Source organism: Falco cherrug, chromosome 19 (genome assembly GCF_023634085.1).
Source record: "Falco cherrug isolate bFalChe1 chromosome 19, bFalChe1.pri, whole genome shotgun sequence".
In the NCBI taxonomy this organism is placed as follows: domain Eukaryota; kingdom Metazoa; phylum Chordata; class Aves; order Falconiformes; family Falconidae; genus Falco; species Falco cherrug.
This window is the reverse complement of record NC_073715.1, coordinates 4319088-4335668: the sequence shown is the minus strand read 5'-3', so window position 1 is coordinate 4335668 and position 16581 is coordinate 4319088. Positions and strand designations below refer to the sequence as shown.

Genomic DNA, 16581 nt, shown 5'->3' with positions numbered 1-16581 from the left:
TTCCCGTCGGGCCCCGCGGTGCCGGCAGCCCTTTGGCCCCGCCCCAGCAGCGCGCGCCGGGGGCGGGGCGGGCCGGGACCGGGGCCGGCACCGGGACCCGGGCACCGGGACCCGGCCGGGACCCGCCTGCAGCGCGGACCGCGATGTGGCTGCTCCGCCTGGGCAGGGTGAGTCTGGGAGCCCGGCGGGGGTCCCGGTGCCCGCGGGGTGCCCGTGCCCGTGCCTGGCGGGGTGCCGGTGCCCGGGCAGGTCCCGTTGCACAGGGAATGCCGGTGCCCGCAGCGGGCCCCAGCACCCGGGGGGGGCTCCCGGTGCCCGCACGGGTCCCGATGCCCGCAGGGGGTCCCGGTCCCCGCCTGTGTCCCCGTGCCCAGGGGGTGTCGCGGTGCCCGGGGGCGATCCGGCTACCCGCGGGGGGTGTCCCGGTGCCGGGGGGGTCGCGCTGTGCGTACCCGATTGTCCCGACCCCCCTCCCGCCCCAGCGCCCCATTGCAGCCGCGGGGGGCAGCTCCTGCTCGGCGGGTGTCGGGGCAGCGGCGCCTGGTCCCGCCCCCCCCCCCCCCCCCCCCCCCGCCGGGCTGCGGCACCCCCGGTCCGGCCTGCGCGGACTTTGCGTCTGTCCCAAAGTCCCCGGGCCGGGGCAGCCACCGCCGGCCTTGCCCCCTGCCCGGCGCCCACGGGTGATGCAATGAGGCCACGGCGGTTACATCACCCGGCACCGGGCACCGGCACCGGGTCTAAGAGGGGGGGCACAGTTCACTTTCCGGGACCCCGGGCTGAGGGGCGCAGTGAGGGCTCACCTCCCCCCCCCCCAGCCTTGTGCATGGTGCTGCGGAGGGGTTGTTGGAGGGGTTCCCCATTGCACACCCCCCTGCAGCACTGTGCACAACGTGGGGGTCTCGGCGGGGGGCTGAGCATCTGGCTGTCCCCCCCGAGCGCTGCTCTGCCGCACGCGTGCTCTGCACCCGCAGCGGGCCTGGCTGTCGTTCCTCCTGCTTCGGCATCGGCCCTCAGCAAGATGCTCCTGCTGCGGCCGTGGGCCCGGGAGGCCTTGGGGGGGTCTCCATGTGCCTTATGGGGACCCTGGGGTCCCTGCGTGCTCACCCTGCAGGGTGGCACCAGTGGCTGGAGACAGAACACCAGGGTCTTGCTGCTGGCACTGTCACCTGCTGGTCCAGGGCACTTTGGGGGGTAAGGGGGCCTGGCACACGCCTCTGTGGGGTCGCAGCCTGTCAGCCCCCTCCCCCCATCTCCTGCGCAGGCCCTGCAGCGATACGGTGGCCGTGTGGCTACCAGCAGCCAGCAGGCGCAGCATGGCACTGCTGCGGTGGCTGCCACTGGGCACGTGCCCAGCTGGACGGGACAGGAGAGTCTGGCTGAGAGTGACCCAGAGATGTGGACCCTGGTCCAGAAGGAGAAGGATCGGCAGTGCCGGGGGCTGGAGCTCATCGCCTCTGAGGTGGGGTACAGGGTCCTTGGCGCAGGGGGCGGTGACAGTCCCGGGGGGGCCCTGCTCAGGTGGGAGCTCTGCTGTCCCATCTCTGAGCCCCTTTTTCCTCCAGAATTTCTGCAGCCGGGCGGCACTGGAAGCCCTGGGCTCCTGCCTCAACAACAAGTACTCGGAGGGGTACCCTGGCAAGAGGTAATGGGGGGAAGCAGGCTCTGGGGGTGGGAGGGCACTGGTGGCATCGGGGGTCCTGCCGTGGCCTGGATTCAGCTGCAGAGAAGGTGAAGGGGAGCCCCGGGGCAGGAGTGGGTGCTTCAAGGGAAGGCTCTCCTCTCCACCGAGGTCTCCTGTGGGGCATGGTGGGCAGCTGTGGGGCTGGTCAGGGGAAGGCCCCCCCCGACAACCTCCCTTCCACAGGTACTATGGGGGAGCTGAAGTGGTGGACCAGATCGAGCTCTTGTGCGAGCAGCGGGCTCTGGAGGCGTTCGACCTGGATCCGGCCCGCTGGGGCGTCAACGTTCAGCCCTACTCAGGGTCTCCAGCCAACTTAGCAGCCTACACCGCCCTGCTGCAGCCCCACGACCGCCTGATGGGGCTGGACCTGCCCGATGGGGGCCAGTATGTAGTGGGGTGGGGTGGCCTGGAGCCTGCTGCCTCTTGGGGGGCCCAGCCTGATCCTGCACCTCTGCCCTCCCCTGCAGCCTCACACATGGGTACATGTCGGACGTCAAGAGAATCTCAGCAACATCCATCTTCTTCGAGTCAATGCCCTACAAACTTGACGTGAGCCAAGGGGGGCGGGTTCCTGGGGGAAGAGGGGGGATCGGCTGGCCAGGCTGTGCTGGTGGTGTCACTGTGGTGCCCAAGCTGCTCTGCCGTCCCCTGCCCTACCCTCCCAGTGTCACGGCCGTGTCCCAGTGCCGCAGGGTGCTTGGGTGCTGCCTGTGACTCAGCCAAACACCCTGTGCTCAGAGCTGGGGTGGGGGCAGGGAAGTGCATGTGCCTCAGCAAGCCGTCTGTCTGTCCGTCCCTCGTAGCCAGCCACGGGACTGATTGACTACAACCAACTGGAGGTGACGGCACGGCTCTTCCGCCCTCGTCTCATCATTGCCGGCACTAGTGCATACGCTCGCCTCGTTGACTACGCTCGCATGAAGAAGGTACAGGGGCAGCGTCTCCGTCCTGGGTGCCTGCCACAGCATAAGGGCAGTTGCACCCCACTCGTGGCCGTGGGGACAGGGACAGCCCATAACTCCCCATGTCCCCAGGTGTGTGAGGAAGTGAAGGCGTACTTGCTTGCAGACATAGCGCACGTCAGCGGGCTGATGGCAGCCAAGGTCATCCCTTCGCCCTTCGAGTACGCAGACGTGGTCACCAGCACTACACACAAGACACTACGTGGCGTCAGGTGAGGCTGCGTCCTGCCACCCCCTCCCCTGGGAGGACACTTGCCCATGGTGAGCGACCACGAAGCAGAGGCTGCATTTCATGCTTTGGCTGGAGCCAGAGCTGAGCAAGAGGGACCTGCAGGAGGGTGGTAGCGCCGTTGGTGCTGCCCTGTATTGCGGGGAGGGGGCTGAGCCCCTGCCATGGGGCAACAGCGGGCAGGTAGGAGGAGCGGTACCAGCTCTCTCCCACTGCCAGGTCGGGACTGATCTTCTACCGCAAGGGCGTGCGCTCGGTGGATAAGAAGACGGGCAAGGAGATACACTACGACTTGGAGGACAGGATCAACTTTGCTGTCTTCCCCTCCCTGCAAGGGGGCCCCCATAACCACGCCATTGCCGCCGTGGCTGTGACCCTCAAGGAGGTCTGTGCCGGGGCGGTGAGCTCGGGGCTGGGGGTGACCCAGGCCCCATGCTGATGTGTTCTCCTCTCCCAGGCCAGTTCACCAGCTTTCCGCCAGTACTGCCAGCAGGTGCTGAAGAACTCCAAAGCCATGGCACAAGCCCTGCTCCAGCGTGGGTACACCCTGGTGTCAGGTAATGCCTCCTTCCCTGCCCTTCTGGGGGTAAGGAGGGATGAGGCTGTGGTAGGTCACAAGTGGCACCGCTTGGTCTCGGTGCCCTTAGGCAGCATTGGGGAGCGTTGGGCGGGTTGGGTGGCAGAGGGAGGGGTGGAAGGCAGAACAGGGCTTGGGAGGCCGAACGGGGGCAGTGCCGCAGAGCGGAGAAGGTGGCCGGGGGTGCTCAGGGATGGCTGTCACTCCTCACTCCTTTCCCTTGCTCCCCAGGTGGCACCGACAACCACCTGGTGCTGGTGGACTTGCGGCCCAAGGGCATTGACGGTGCACGAGCTGAGCGGGTGCTGGAGCTCGTCTCCATCACTGCCAACAAGAACACGTGCCCGGGGGACAAGAGTGCGCTCACGCCAGGGGGGCTGCGCCTGGGTGAGGGACAGAGCCTGCTCAGGGGGGTCTGCAAGGGCACGTGGTGATAGACCAAGGGGTAACAGCTTTAAACTGAAAGAGGGTGGACTTAGGTTAGATATGAGGAAGAAATTCTTCGCTGTGAGGGTGGTGAGGCGCTGGCACAGGTTGCCCAGAGAAGCTGTGGATGCCCTGTCCCCGCGAGTGGTCAAGGCCAGGTTGGATGGGGCCTGAAGCCACCTGCTCTAGTGGAAGGTGTTCCCATGGCAGCGGGGTTGGAACTAGGGGATCCTTAAGGTCCCTTCCAACCCAAACCATTCTGTGAGTCCCCGGCTTCCACCCCGGGGCATCCCCCCTCAGATTCACCCCTCTCTGAGGACTCACCATGGGAATTTGGAGCCAGTTTCTGGCTCAGAGAGGGGCACAGGACCCCATGGGGGCTGGGCTTGGGGAGCCCCTTTGTGGAACTGGCTTCTGCAAGTGGTGCCCCCGAGCAGCTCCTGGCCCTGATGGGCTCCATCCCCCCCCAGGTGCCCCTGCATTGACCTCCCGCCACTTCCGTGAGGAGGATTTCCAGAAAGTCGTGGCTTTCATCGATGAGGGCATCATGCTGGCCCTGGACATCAAGAGCAAAACCAGTGAGTGAGCGGGGGGCCCCCATCTCCCGCCTTCCTGGGTGCCAGCTGGCACCTCTCTGTTTGGGGTGCGGGGGCCGTGCCCCAAGTTGGTGCCAGCCTGCCCCCCTTGCCCGGGCAGGGACGGGGCTGCTGTAATGTCCCCCCACCCTTCACACCGTCTCCCCCCCTGCCCCCAGGCAAGCTCCAGGAGTTCAAGACCTTCCTGCTGCAGGACGCGGAGACACAGCGCCGCTTGGCTGACCTGCGCCAGCGTGTGGAGACCTTCGCTCGTGCCTTCCCCATGCCTGGCTTCAGCGACCACTGAGCGGGGGCTCTCACCCCTCCTGCCAGGCTGGGACTACCGAGGGGCGAGGGGAGGCTTAAACCCACCCTCTGCATTCCCCATTCCCCCTCATCCCCCACCAGCACCGTTGGCATTGGGTACTCCCTCCCTGGGCCCACCCCCATCCTGCTGTCAGTGTTAGGGTACAGAGACACCCCCACCCAGACCCTGATGGAGGGACCCATCCTCGCTCCAGCCTTGTCCCCTCTGTCCAGGCAAGTCTTGCACTTTTCTACAGGGGGAGGTCAGTAATAAAAGTGGGGGTAGGTCTGCTGGTGCGGAGCTGTGTGGGTGCTGAGCTGGGGAGGGAGGGGTTGGTGACAAAGTGTTGTGGGGGGACAGCGTCCCCGGGACCCCATAGCACTGTGCCAGGGTGCTGTGGGTGGATGTGGAGCACGGACTGCTGGGTCTTGCTCAGTGTAACCCCTGCCCCCGAGGCAAGACGGGTATGGTGGGGGTCTGTGGGGAGGGGTCTGTGGCCAAGGCTGCCCCCCCTGCTCTCCTCCTGCTGCAGGGTGCAGAGCCATGAGCGAGACCCCCCTGCCTGGCTGGAGGTAGCCCAGCTCTGGGCAGGCCAGCAGCCACCTATTCCCCAGCACGTCCCGCTGTCCTGGGTCATCTGCTGTCCTGGGTCATCTGCTCCGTATTTCCTGGCCGTGAGTTCCCTGACATGGCCTCAGCCGAACAAACAGCGCTGGGCAGGGCCCCCCCCGCCGCTGGCAAGGGCCAGCTCCCTGCCCTGTGGCACAAACCCCCGGGGGCAGCCGGGGCTGCACACGCATGTAGGACATGCACATGTATCCTTGTGCATGTGTGTGACCCCCTCCACCCCACACGGCTTTTCCATCCCCGGGGGGGGCTGGGTTGGGACGTTGGGATGGGGTGGTCCCTGGGCAGCCCCCTGGGGCCCCGGAGCGTGGGAGAGAGGAAACGCGGCACCAAGAGGCCATGAACCAGCACTTCCAGCGGGATGTGAGCCCCCACCCCAACCTTTGGAGGGGGGTGTTGAATGTCTCCGATCTTTATGGGCCTGGGAAACTGCATGTATAATGCATTTTGCTGCCCCCCGCCCAGCCCCCAGTAATTTATTAACATCCGACAAAGTTTAATGCAGGTGGGACACAATGGCGAGAGTGACATGCCAGGCAGGGCGGGAAGGCGCATGGGCTGGTGGCAGCGGTCATGTTGCTCCCAGAGTGATGTAGTTTATTGCGGGCAGGAGCACAGCCCCACGTTTGGGGGTGCTGGGGAAGCAGACCTGTGTGCACTGTGACTGCTGCAGAGCCGCGGGACAGGTGAGAGCTGGGAAGGCTGGTGGTGGCCGTGATGGTGCTGCTGGGGGTGGGTGCGCTCTCCCCTACCCCAGCACATCCCAGGGTCAGCTCAGAAACTGGGACGGTCCTTCTTGAGGTTCTTGTAGTCAGTGGAAACTGCCAGAAACTGGAGAAATGAAGGACATGAGAGGGTGTCGCATCCCCTGTAGCTGCCCCTGCAGCCTGGCCTTGGCTGTGGGGTGGGGGGCCGGTGTTCCCCTCCCAGAGCTGAGCACAAGGAGCTGGAGGGCTCACGCACCACTGCCCCAGGGCTGACACCACCTCCCCGCTTCCACGAAGAAAACGTGATGCCTTGCCCTAAGTGTGACCATTCCCCCACCCCAGAGTGCCAGGTCCCCGATTTGCCCAGTGCTCACTTTATACTGGTCCGTGGGGCTCAGCTTATTCCAGGGTTCAGGATTATTTTTTCGATCCCAGCTGCAAGGGGTGATGGGGCCATCAGCACCTGTAAGGAGGGTGGGGGAGACGGCCCTGCCCTCCCCCCCTTTTACCCTGACTCTGCCCCCAGCCCCGACTCTGCAGAAATAATCCACTGTACCCACACACCCCAGTGCTGCTGCGGTTGGCAGGTCAGGGGGCTCTGATCGGGTCCCTCCAAGCCCCCTGGGGTGAGGAGCTGGGGGGGCAGGGGCAGGCACGCTCCCTGGGGGGTGCTCCTGGAGCATCCCTGCCACAGCCTGACTCACCCGAACTGCAGCCTGGCTGCCGCCCCAGCACAGGGCTGGCACACAGGCTGCTGCACCGGCCGTACGTGCAGGGGTGCACGTCTGCCTGCTCCCCCCCCCGCCCCCAACCACACAGCCCCCAGCTGGCAACTCTGCAGGCACTGCCTTGCTGCACTCCTGCCTGGGGGGCTCCCTTCTGGCCTTGGCTGCTCTGACTGCCCCCCCTTCCCAAAAGCCCCCAGCCTTCATTCCCGGTTTGGGGGGCAGCGGGGGGAGCTGCTGCCTGCCCTGTTGTGCCCACCTGCTGTGAGTGAGCACGGATACTGCAGCACTTGTGAGCATGCGATGCTTGTGAGTGTGCAAGGCAACTGCACGGGGTGGCTGGTGGTGCTCAGCTAAAACCTTCCCAAAGAGGACACGTCCCGTCCTGTCCCAGGAGGGGTTGTGGACGGCCAGCAAAGCCGTGGGATGGGTCCCTGGAGAGAGCAGCTCACGTCTCCCCCTCTCCCGTCCCCCTGCAATCCACTAGTGTTGGCCAAGAGCAGAATTTTCCATCTGGGAAGATGCGTGCGTGCGCGCGTGTGTGCGCACGTTGAGGGCTGGAGAGGAGCTGTGCTGCAAATGCAGACCCCTGGAGCTGTTTAATAGCATTAATGTGCTGTGGGGGTGCTGCTGTTGCTTTATCCAACCCCCCCACCCCCACCCCACCCCCCACATGCACACCCCTGCGCTTCCACCATCAAAGACAAGGTGCCTGGATCTGCTAATTGCTGAGCTAAGTACCCTGGGCAGCTGGCGTCAAATTAAATCAATGAGCGTTTTACCGGGAGCAAACAAATATTAGATAGGCATTAGACAGCGTGGGGCTGCAGGGACTGTGGGCCACTGAGCTACAAGGAAAAAAAAATAGTCTCGTGCGCCACAGCATGCCTGTCTGTCCTGTGCCAATCCATCCAGCCTCTATTCCTCATCAATCCATCCCCACACCTTGTCTCCTTCTCCCTTCTCTCCCTCTCCATTCATCCTTGCACACCGCTTTTGTGTCTGTCTATCCCTCCTTCTCTCTTCCCATTCCTTCTCCATCCATCCATCCCACTGGTTTCCCATTCCTCTATCAATCCATCCCTCCCCACACTGTCTTTCCCCCTCTCCATCAGTCACATACTGCTTTTATCTGCCTCCCCATCCACCCATCCATCCCGCTCCCGCCGCCGTCCCGTATCCTCTCCTGCCAGCCCCCAGTTCCACAGCAGCTGGTGCGGCGCCCAGAGCAGCGGACTGAAGGGGCCCTTGTCCCCCCCAAGCAAGGAGAGGGCAGATGGTGCCCCAGGTTCCCTCACCCCCTCCCGGCACCTCTGCACCCTCCCTCACCCCCTCCGGGTGCCTCTGCACCCAGGTTTGCCAGGAAGGTGTCGGAGTGCACCCAGGTACCTTATGCACCATAGTGCCCACCCGCCGCACCTGGACATCAGCCCCCTCGGCTCCGGGGGCGCGGGCCAAGTGCCCGAGGGGTGCCCAGGGGCACCCCGACCCATACCTGACGTCTGGGCTGTACAGGGCCAGCCTCAGCAGGTACAGGACAGCACTGCCCAGGCCAACACTGATGAAGCCAATGAGGGGAATGAGCTGGAGAGAGAGAGAGAGAGAGAGAAATGAAAAATACCCCAATAAAATGAATATTTATCAGGCTGACTGGAGAGTGAAAGGGAGAGCTGACACACCGGGAGATTTACAGGGGAAATATGGCAGAGCAATCCTGTAGCTGGGCTGCGGTACACAGTGTAGCTGTCAGCTTGAGTGACTGAATTAAAAGAGGGAGAGAAAAATCGGCTCGTGTTGGAGAGGAATTGGATTTGGAATGAGAAATCACTTCCCCTCTGCCTGCTGCTGCCCAGCGCCGGTGCTGGCTGGTGTGGCCACGGGTGAGGGCAGGGGGGCCCGGTCCTGGCATGCGTGGTGCCCCTGGTCAGGGGCTGAGCCTCGGCTAACGATTCCTCCCCACGGCTCTCGGTCCCTGCCCGGTGCAGCGCTGCAGCCCTGGGCAGGGTTGGCCCCAGCCAGGGTGCCCCCCATGGCAGGCTCACTGCCCCCCACAGCTGCACCCCCTGGCCCTGCACCCCTTCCCCACCACCTCCCGGTGAAGCATGAGATGAGGAGGGTTCAGTTCATCTTCCCCCGTGCCTACAGCAGGGACAACTGGGACATACTGGGGACAGACATCATGCTGGTGGCTGAGCAGCTGGGTCCACAGCAGGTTTTGGGGACGCAGTGACAGTGCAGTGGCGGCGGGGAAGGCACTCAGAGATCCCCTGTCCCCCTCCCCAGGGGCTGCCCCAGCCCCGCAGTGGGCATTCCTGCGAGCAGGAGGTCCCTTCGCCCCCCTCCATGCCCACAGGGCCCCTCCTCAGGCCTTTGCACCGCGACCAGCTCCATGTTCTCATCTCCGCTCTCCCCTGCATCGTGCTGCCAATCCCCCAGTGCCCGGGGGGACATGGCCTCAATCGGAGCCGAGACGAGGCTGCTTTGACCTCCCCCAAATTGCCGCAGCCCCCGCGCTGGGGAAGACGGTCTGAGCGTAATGAACCTCCCACCAGCCCGCGCCCCTGGGAAGGCAAACACGGCCGGCGCCTCGCCGTGCCCATTAGCGGGGAGCGGGGGCTGGTGGTGCTGCAAGAGCCGTGCGTGCCGTGCAGTTTGCATTGCCAGCACCTGAGCGCCTGGGTTATATTTGCAATTTTGCTTGGCAGCTTGAGCTCTTAGCACGTGTCTCCAAACCCCCACCCAACCACCCACTGCACGGTGACTCAGTTTCCCCACTTGGATGAGACTGGGGGGGTCTGGGGGGGCGACTCTAAACCATGAAGAAAAGGGTCTGTCCAAACCCCTCTGTTCTGTGCCAAGCACCTTGATGACCTGCACACAGAGCGGGTCTTGTAGGGAAGACACCTGAGCAGTCAGATGTGTCCCTTCCCCAGGCACTCCCCGCCCAGCCTTTGGTCCCCAACATAGACACCCCTCTGCATCCTCTCCCAGTGCTCCCAGCACGGCCCAGCTCCTGCTTGGCAGCACCCATGGCCAAACCAAGCAGCGCTCCGCACTCACACCGGCTGATCAAGCACCCGGCAGATGCCAACGCCAATTTGGGAGGTTAGAGGCATCAGCAGATAATGATCTTTTGCGCCGTGTGCGGCTGGGTGCCAGGAGGATCTGGCAGTAGCCGCTACCCAACCGCGCCGGCTAATCAAGACGAACTCCACAGCACTGGGAATTGCAGTGTCCGTTGGAGGAGATTCGGGGCGATGGGTTCGTCTCACCATCTGCTGCTGACACCTTCTGGGTAATTAATGCCTGGGAAGAATTAAGGGTAGGGGGAGCTGGGGCAACCGCTCATGCAGCAGGCGAGGGGCTCAGAGCTGCAAGTGCAGGCAGTGGGGCCTGATCCCCCCCCCAAGACGTGCACAAAAATAAACAAGACTTATTGAGAGCTCGACCTGAAGCATACGGGGAGTTAAAACGCTGCTTGAGTGTGTGCAGTGTCTGCCCTCTCACCCCAACTGTGGGGACCTGTTTGGCATGAGGCAGGCATTCCCCTGCTCCCTGGGACCCCCATCTCTGCCGGCAGCAAGGCCAAGCCCCCCAGCCAGGCACGGCTGGTGCCACCAGGCTGGCTGCAGCCCCAGCCATCACCCAGCACTTCCAAGTGACCAGTAATGAGCCGGTGCCAGCTCTGCCGGGGTGGGGATCTGGCCCCTTTCCTACTGCTCTGGCAACAAAAACAGCAGGAAGGAGAAAACAAACACATGAAGATGCTGGGTGAGGCAAGGGGTCCTGTGCCTGGAGGGGGTGGAATGAGTACCTCATGCCAGGGTTTGGATGAGCATCCCACGGCAGGACCATGCATGGAGGGGAATGGGCAGTGGGACGCAGTGGTGGGTTCTGCCCAGCGCCCAAAGGCACCCGCTGAGCTGTGCAGCCCTGGACTGCCATGCCGGTGGGCTCTTGCCCTTCCAAACCTCCTGTGCTTCACTGCCACGGTGCTCCACCGGCATGCCTGGGACATTAATCACTGCCAGGCGGGCAGGCAGCTGGGCATGCTGCGGTGGGAGAGTCTCTTGCCAGGTGAAAGTGCTGATGTACCTGCCCGGCACGAGCTGCAGCTGATCACATGTAGTGGATGACATGTCAAAAATTGCCCCAGCAACCTCTGCCGGCAGTAATCCTGCTTAATGACGCCAGGCACACGCTGGGCACTTCACGTACAGGCACCCAGGACCACCCCACTCCACCCACCTTTACACACACTGTTTGGGGGCCTCTCTGTGCCGCCTAAGTCACACCACCATGGCAGACACAAACAGAAAAGCCCCATATCCCTCCATTCTGCACACAGAAACACACCGCAGTGCCACGAAGAGCGTGCAGGAGCCTTGGCTGGTGCCGTCCATCCAGCCGCTCTCACCGAGGACACGCAAAGCACCCCCGTGTCCCGGCTGCCCCGAAGAGCCCAGCCCCAGGTTCTCCCGCTCCAGCCCTGGACTCCACTCCCCTGCCCGAGCCTGCCGCCAAGCCAGGCGTCGGGATGCTCAGCCATGGCTCATCATCCTTTCCAGCCTGGCTGCTTTACCCTCCCCAAACCCAACTGCCAACAGCTTACGTGACTTCCAGCTTGCAGCTCGTTAACCCTCCCCAGGCCACCAGCCCCTGCCAGCACCCCAGGGAGGGCACTGGGTGGGGGGGGATAGGCAAGCGGGGGGCTGGGGACCCTCTGGCAAGGGCCAGGTCCCTGCTGCGGGAGGGAACCCATCCTGGCAGCCAAAGAAGCCCGTTCTGGCAGAGCGGGCATACTTGCCCAGCTGCCACCGTCTTGGACGGTCTGTAGTTTATGAGGGTTTAAGCCACAAAACCCTCAGCCTGAAATTTTGACGGCAGGGGACAGGGACAGATCTGAACTGAAAGGATGGGAGTTGGGGCTTCAAACGTAGGGCTGCCAGGGCCAGTGAGGAGGGGGCTTGATTTCAGTCCCCCCTCCCTCAAAGAAGCCCCCGGAGCAGGGTACAGTGGGGGGAGGACACGGAGCCCCAGACTAGGCGTGCCCGCCAGGGCAAGTAAGCCTGGGTGTGTTTAAGAGTCGATGTGCCCCAAGCCCAGCCTGGCTCAGCGAAGGAGCTCTGGCCCCTCAGCAGTCTGGATGGTGGGAGCGGGTCAGCCAGCACAGGGTGGTCTCACCTCTCCTCAGCAAAGGAGGGCTGGGGACCACCGGGACTACCCAGCTTACCTGGAAGATGCTGCAAGAGCTGGGAGGACAGTGTGAAGGAGAAGCTGGCAAGCAGGGACAACCTGGGAAGGGACCGGGAGGGCAGGGGAGCTGGACTGGGAGGCTGGGAAAGGGTTTGGGGAGTGGGAGGAAGAGGGGGCTGGCAAAGGGCGCAAAGGGCAGAGGAGGGCTGGAGGAATGGGGGGGGTGGGAAGGAAGGAGAAGGATGTGGAGAAGCACAGGGTCCCTGAGGCATGTGGTGAGGGAAGCGCAAGGGTGAGCCCAGGACGGGGGCTGCAGGGGGTCCCTGGGAGGAGAAGAGGGGCAGAGAGATGGGGAGGAACGGGGGTCCCTGGAGGGAGAGGGTGTGGGGTGACTCACTCCGGGGTGCCGCTTGACGTGCCGGGAGAACATGCTTCCGAGCAGGGGGCCCTTCATGGCGAGGGTGTGGGAAGGTCCCGCTGCGATGGCAGGCTCTCGAGTGCTGTCCGAGGATGGAGGGTGGGCAGGAGACGCGAGGGAGGCGTTTGCGACAGGGCTGGGAGGGACGGGGCGGGACGGTGTGGGGATCCCCATCCAGGGACACAAGCTGGAAGGGGAAAAGGAGGCTGAGGATGGGGGTCTGAGCCCGGGCTGCACTCTGCCCCTTCCAGCCTCTCCCGCAGTGAGCCCTGATGACTGGGTTAATGGGTTTGCTGCTGCACCCCAGGCCACATTTGTGCCTCAGTTTCCCTCGCTGTACAAGGGGCCAGCCCTTTCCGTTCACGTGCAAATCCTTCACAGGTTGCTCCGCACCTTCCTGCCAGGGCGAACGATGAGTCGTGTGATTTGTTATGACAACTTTGCCGGTGTTTGCTGCCTCCCCTCAGCGCCCCCCTCCACCCTCCCATTTATGATAAATGACATAACACCCAATTTGCATTTAGCAATGCAAATCTCCCTGGCAGTAACAGATGCTGCTGTGCATATGGAAACCAGCTATTTGTATCCACTGGCTCTTAACAAAAGACTGGGGAGATGGACTGAGCGGGCAGCCGCCAGCAGCAGGCTGGAACTGGGCAGGGACTGGCCCTCCCCGACCCTGACCGAGGCGTGGGGGCTGGTCGCGCTGCGGCCGTGGCAAGAGCCAGCGCAGCCTGTATCTGAGGCGGGCAGAGCATGATGAGGAGGCATGCGATGGTGGCAGCGTCACACACCTGAAGGGCACAGGCAGCCCCTGTTGCACGCCCCTTCCACTGAGGGCTCATGGCTAAAAGCCCGTGCCCCCCCAGTCCTGGCTCGTGCAGGTGCGTACATGCACGGCACACGCATACATGGGTAGACAACATACATGCTGGCATGGTGGCAGGCACTTGCACACAAACACCCCTACACATGCACACACACACATGCACGCCAGCCCTGGGCCAATTCTTTTCCCCACTGGCCTGTCAGCCCCCTGCTTTGCAGGTTTGGCTTGGAGCACCCCAGGGAGCCCCCGCTCTGCCGCTGCCCCGCTGCCTGGCTGTCCAGCATCCCTCCCCACCTCAGCACCCTCTGACCCGCACAGTGCAGCCCTGCAGGCGCCGCTCCATCCTCTCCGCATTTCTTTCAGCAAAGTGTGAAAGGACAAAGGGGAGAAATTTCTCTGGAGTGTGTGGAAATAAATAAACAAGGCCTGAGTTGCAGCCAGTAGCGCCGTGTTGAGGCCTTTGTTGATATAATTAGAGTTTTGAAATGGGATTGATTAAGTGCCACTCCCCAAGACAGAGTGCATCCTGCCCTCCGCACAGGCACGCATGTGTCCTTCGCCGTGTTCCTCTGCCAACGGCGGCTGCGGCACAGGGACAGTAGCGAGGTGCATGGGGGGGTGGTATGTGTAGGGTCACAGCATGGGTGTGCAGGGGTGGTCACAGGGTATGTGCGTGTGCACACGTGTGTAAGTAGTGGGACTCGAGTGCAGGGCCATGACCCCCCTGGAGCGCAGCACTGGAGCACTGAGCAGGGATGCTCAGAGGGCACCCAGCCGCATTAGGGGCCCAGGACGCCTGGGGGATGCCAGTCCCACCACAGCCAGGTCTGCTTTGGAGCAGCCTGCATCTCTGCACCCTGGCCCAATGCAAGCTCCTAACTCCCTGCAGACAAGCCCAGGACTTCCCCTAGAGATGCAGCGGGATTCCCTGCCCACAAAGCCCAGCTGCCTCCATGCTCATTAATGATTGTAATTAAGAGACAGTTTAATTCTACACTGTGCTTCCCTCTTCCATGGTGATTATGGCGCATGCCCTACTGCTCCAGAGCCCTCCTGGGTAGGATGCTCGCAGCCCCACGAGAGCAGCCATTGCGAGGGGTTCAACCTTGCACAGTGCTGGGGAGGGCTCCAGCGTGCTCCCATCCTCCCACCCACTCCCCTGCCCCCTGAGGCAGCCACGATAAAGCCCAGCAAATAGATACTGCGGGAGATTCTTCTCTTTCATGGTTGCCCCTGACTGGCACCATGCAGATCTGATGGGTCAGCGCTTTTGGGGAAGAACAAGACAGCCCACAAATACTTCCTAGAGCGAAAAGAATTACAGCAGCTGACCTCAAGCAGCATGCACATGCACGTGCGTGGAAAGACACCTGTAAATGCGGAGCTACACGTACGTGCGCATCTAGGCAGCTCTGCACTCACACACGTGTGTGCATGGACACATGCCCCTGCCTGCACAGCTACACATACCTGTACACATACACACACACACGCGCGTGCACGTCCTGACAGATGTGCATGGCTCACGGGTGTATACACACCTTTGTAAGCAGACACATGCTTGCACACGTGCATGCACACAAACACGCATGGCTAGGTGCGCAGTCACACGTGTGCCGGTGCAGCCCCTGGCCCCATATGAGAGCTATGCGGAGCTGCCCTCGCAGGGTGGGGAACTGAAAAGACAAATGGGTGGGGGGGCTGGAGAGAGCCGCTGGGCCTTGGTGTCTCCACTTGCAGCTGCTGTGGCGGGTTATTTTACAACCACTCCAAAAATATTATTCAAGATGAAGGAGAATCACGGCTGCTGCGAGCGAGCGCAGGGCCGTCGCGGGGAATTTATCATTCCGAATTGGGTGCCCCCCCCCCCCCCCGCAACGCCACGGTGATGAAGTGCTTCATTAATGGGAGATGCTGTGGCTTGGGGCTGAACGTGCCTGCACCTGAGCATGGTGCTTCCTCTGGCTCCCAGCCTCAGCACTCAGCTCCCCCAGCCCCCCCCAGCCCCCCCAGCCGCTCAACCTCCCTCCCAGCTCCACACAACCCCCCACTGCATGGGCACTGTCGCACAGTTCGTGGCCTCCCCACAGCCTCCCTGGCCCCACAGCCACCCCACTGGTTGTGCCCCCCCCCCCAGCCCTGGAAGGAGCCCTCCAAACCCTCCTCTTGACGGTGACACAGGGTCACCCCTCGCTGCTAACGGGGACCTTTCCCTAGTTAAGGCTCTGCTCATGCCGAAGCTGTAAATCTCACTGGCTTTTGGTGGGGCGCAATGGAAACCATCATAAAAAATTCATACCAACTAAAGCAAACAAACAATAAACAAACAGCCAATAATTAAATGGTGAATTAACGGGATATATTTCATAGTCCCACAGAGCCATGTGGCGGGATGAGCCCTAGCACGGCGTGAAGGGGCTGGATCCTGGGGGGACCCAGCTGCCCCCGGCCCCCTCGCCCCGGCCCGGGCACAGCCACACTGGGGGGCATGAGTAGCCCTGCAGGGGCTGCTGAGGCTGGGCAACACCAGAAGCTCCATGAATGGCATCATGTCAGCATTAACGTGACATTTTGTGATGACTTGCACAGCCAGACAGTGGCAGATCAACCGCATCCGTTCCTCCCTGAGAGACCACCACGCAGTGCCGAGACTCTCCCACCTCCCTCACCTTGAGCTAGCTCGTGATGTCATGCCCGCCCCATGATGTCACTGATCTCTATGACATCACAGTCCCCTCCTTGCTCCTGCCTGGCTGTAATGTGCTTCTGAGCACGCCTGCCTACTAGCACCCGGGGGCTGGTCCTGGCACCATCCATCCATCACACAGCACGGGCACATGTCATTTGTAACCGGCACCTTCATTTAAACGGCTATTATCATCCTAATTCCCCCCATTAATCACAGGGCACTGGGTGATGAGCATCAGGGGAACAGATCTCTGACCCACAGCTGCTGCAGGATAGGGCGGGGGGGACACCAGCCTAATACCCTGAGACTCTGACACCCCCCGGGTAATGCTGCAAAAGGTGCACGAGATGTGAGACGCCGGCCTTCCTTGTCGCCACCGGCTCAGGGAACCTTCCGTGGCCACAGGGCCACCAACCTGGGCAGCACGCGGGGTCCTAGCGGGGGAGGGATGTCCCCACCACAGCCCCGCGACTGGACGGGAGCCCTGGCTGGGGCTTCTGGGGCGCCGGGGTGCGCAGGTCAGCTCGTCCATGGCTGCTGTTGCACCAGGAGGCGTTTCCTGAAACCAACCCTGCAATTAACCACCGACTTGGCCCCGGCCCGCAATATTGATTTTTTTTTTTTTTTTTTCAT

The 16581-nt window shown here is 62.8% G+C and overlaps 2 protein-coding genes across 2 annotated transcripts; one reads left to right on the top strand and one right to left on the bottom strand.

Annotated features, from left to right (window-relative positions):
• The first annotated feature begins 42 nt into the window (after positions 1-42).
• SHMT2 (serine hydroxymethyltransferase 2) lies at positions 43-5045 on the top strand. The gene is made up of 12 exons (XM_055696749.1): positions 43-167; positions 1262-1459; positions 1563-1642; positions 1865-2065; positions 2149-2230; positions 2485-2607; positions 2716-2855; positions 3092-3257; positions 3330-3429; positions 3681-3836; positions 4346-4453; positions 4630-5045. Exons 1-12 carry the CDS (start codon positions 144-146, stop codon positions 4755-4757), a joined length of 1506 nt encoding a protein of 501 aa, XP_055552724.1. The 5' UTR covers positions 43-143; the 3' UTR covers positions 4758-5045.
• Positions 5046-5840: 795 nt separating this feature from the next.
• On the bottom strand, positions 5841-12515 carry NDUFA4L2 (NDUFA4 mitochondrial complex associated like 2). Its single transcript, XM_005435740.3, has 4 exons — positions 12410-12515; positions 8312-8400; positions 6466-6526; positions 5841-6215 (listed from the first exon to the last, which is right to left on the bottom strand). Exons 1-4 carry the CDS (start codon positions 12464-12466, stop codon positions 6159-6161), a joined length of 264 nt encoding a protein of 87 aa, XP_005435797.1. The 5' UTR covers positions 12467-12515; the 3' UTR covers positions 5841-6158.
• Positions 12516-16581: the final 4066 nt, after the last annotated feature.

What these genes read in the sequence shown, in the direction of transcription:
- SHMT2 (XM_055696749.1), top strand. Translation starts at nt 144, where the DNA reads ATGTGGCTGCTCCGCCTGGGCAGG. An exon ending in GAGGGGTACCCTGGCAAGAG is followed by an intron (nt 1,643 to 1,864) that starts GTAATGGGGGGA and finishes TCCCTTCCACAG; the next exon opens with GTACTATGGGGGAGCTGAAG. An exon ending in GGACATCAAGAGCAAAACCA is followed by an intron (nt 4,454 to 4,629) that starts GTGAGTGAGCGG and finishes CCCTGCCCCCAG; the next exon opens with GCAAGCTCCAGGAGTTCAAG.
- NDUFA4L2 (XM_005435740.3), bottom strand. Translation starts at nt 12,466, where the DNA reads ATGAAGGGCCCCCTGCTCGGAAGCATGTTCTCCCGGCACGTCAAGCGG. An exon ending in ACGTCAAGCGGCACCCCGGA is followed by an intron (nt 8,401 to 12,409) that starts GTGAGTCACCCC and finishes CTCTCTCTCCAG; the next exon opens with CTCATTCCCCTCATTGGCTT. An exon ending in GCCCCACGGACCAGTATAAA is followed by an intron (nt 6,216 to 6,465) that starts GTGAGCACTGGG and finishes TCATTTCTCCAG; the next exon opens with TTTCTGGCAGTTTCCACTGA.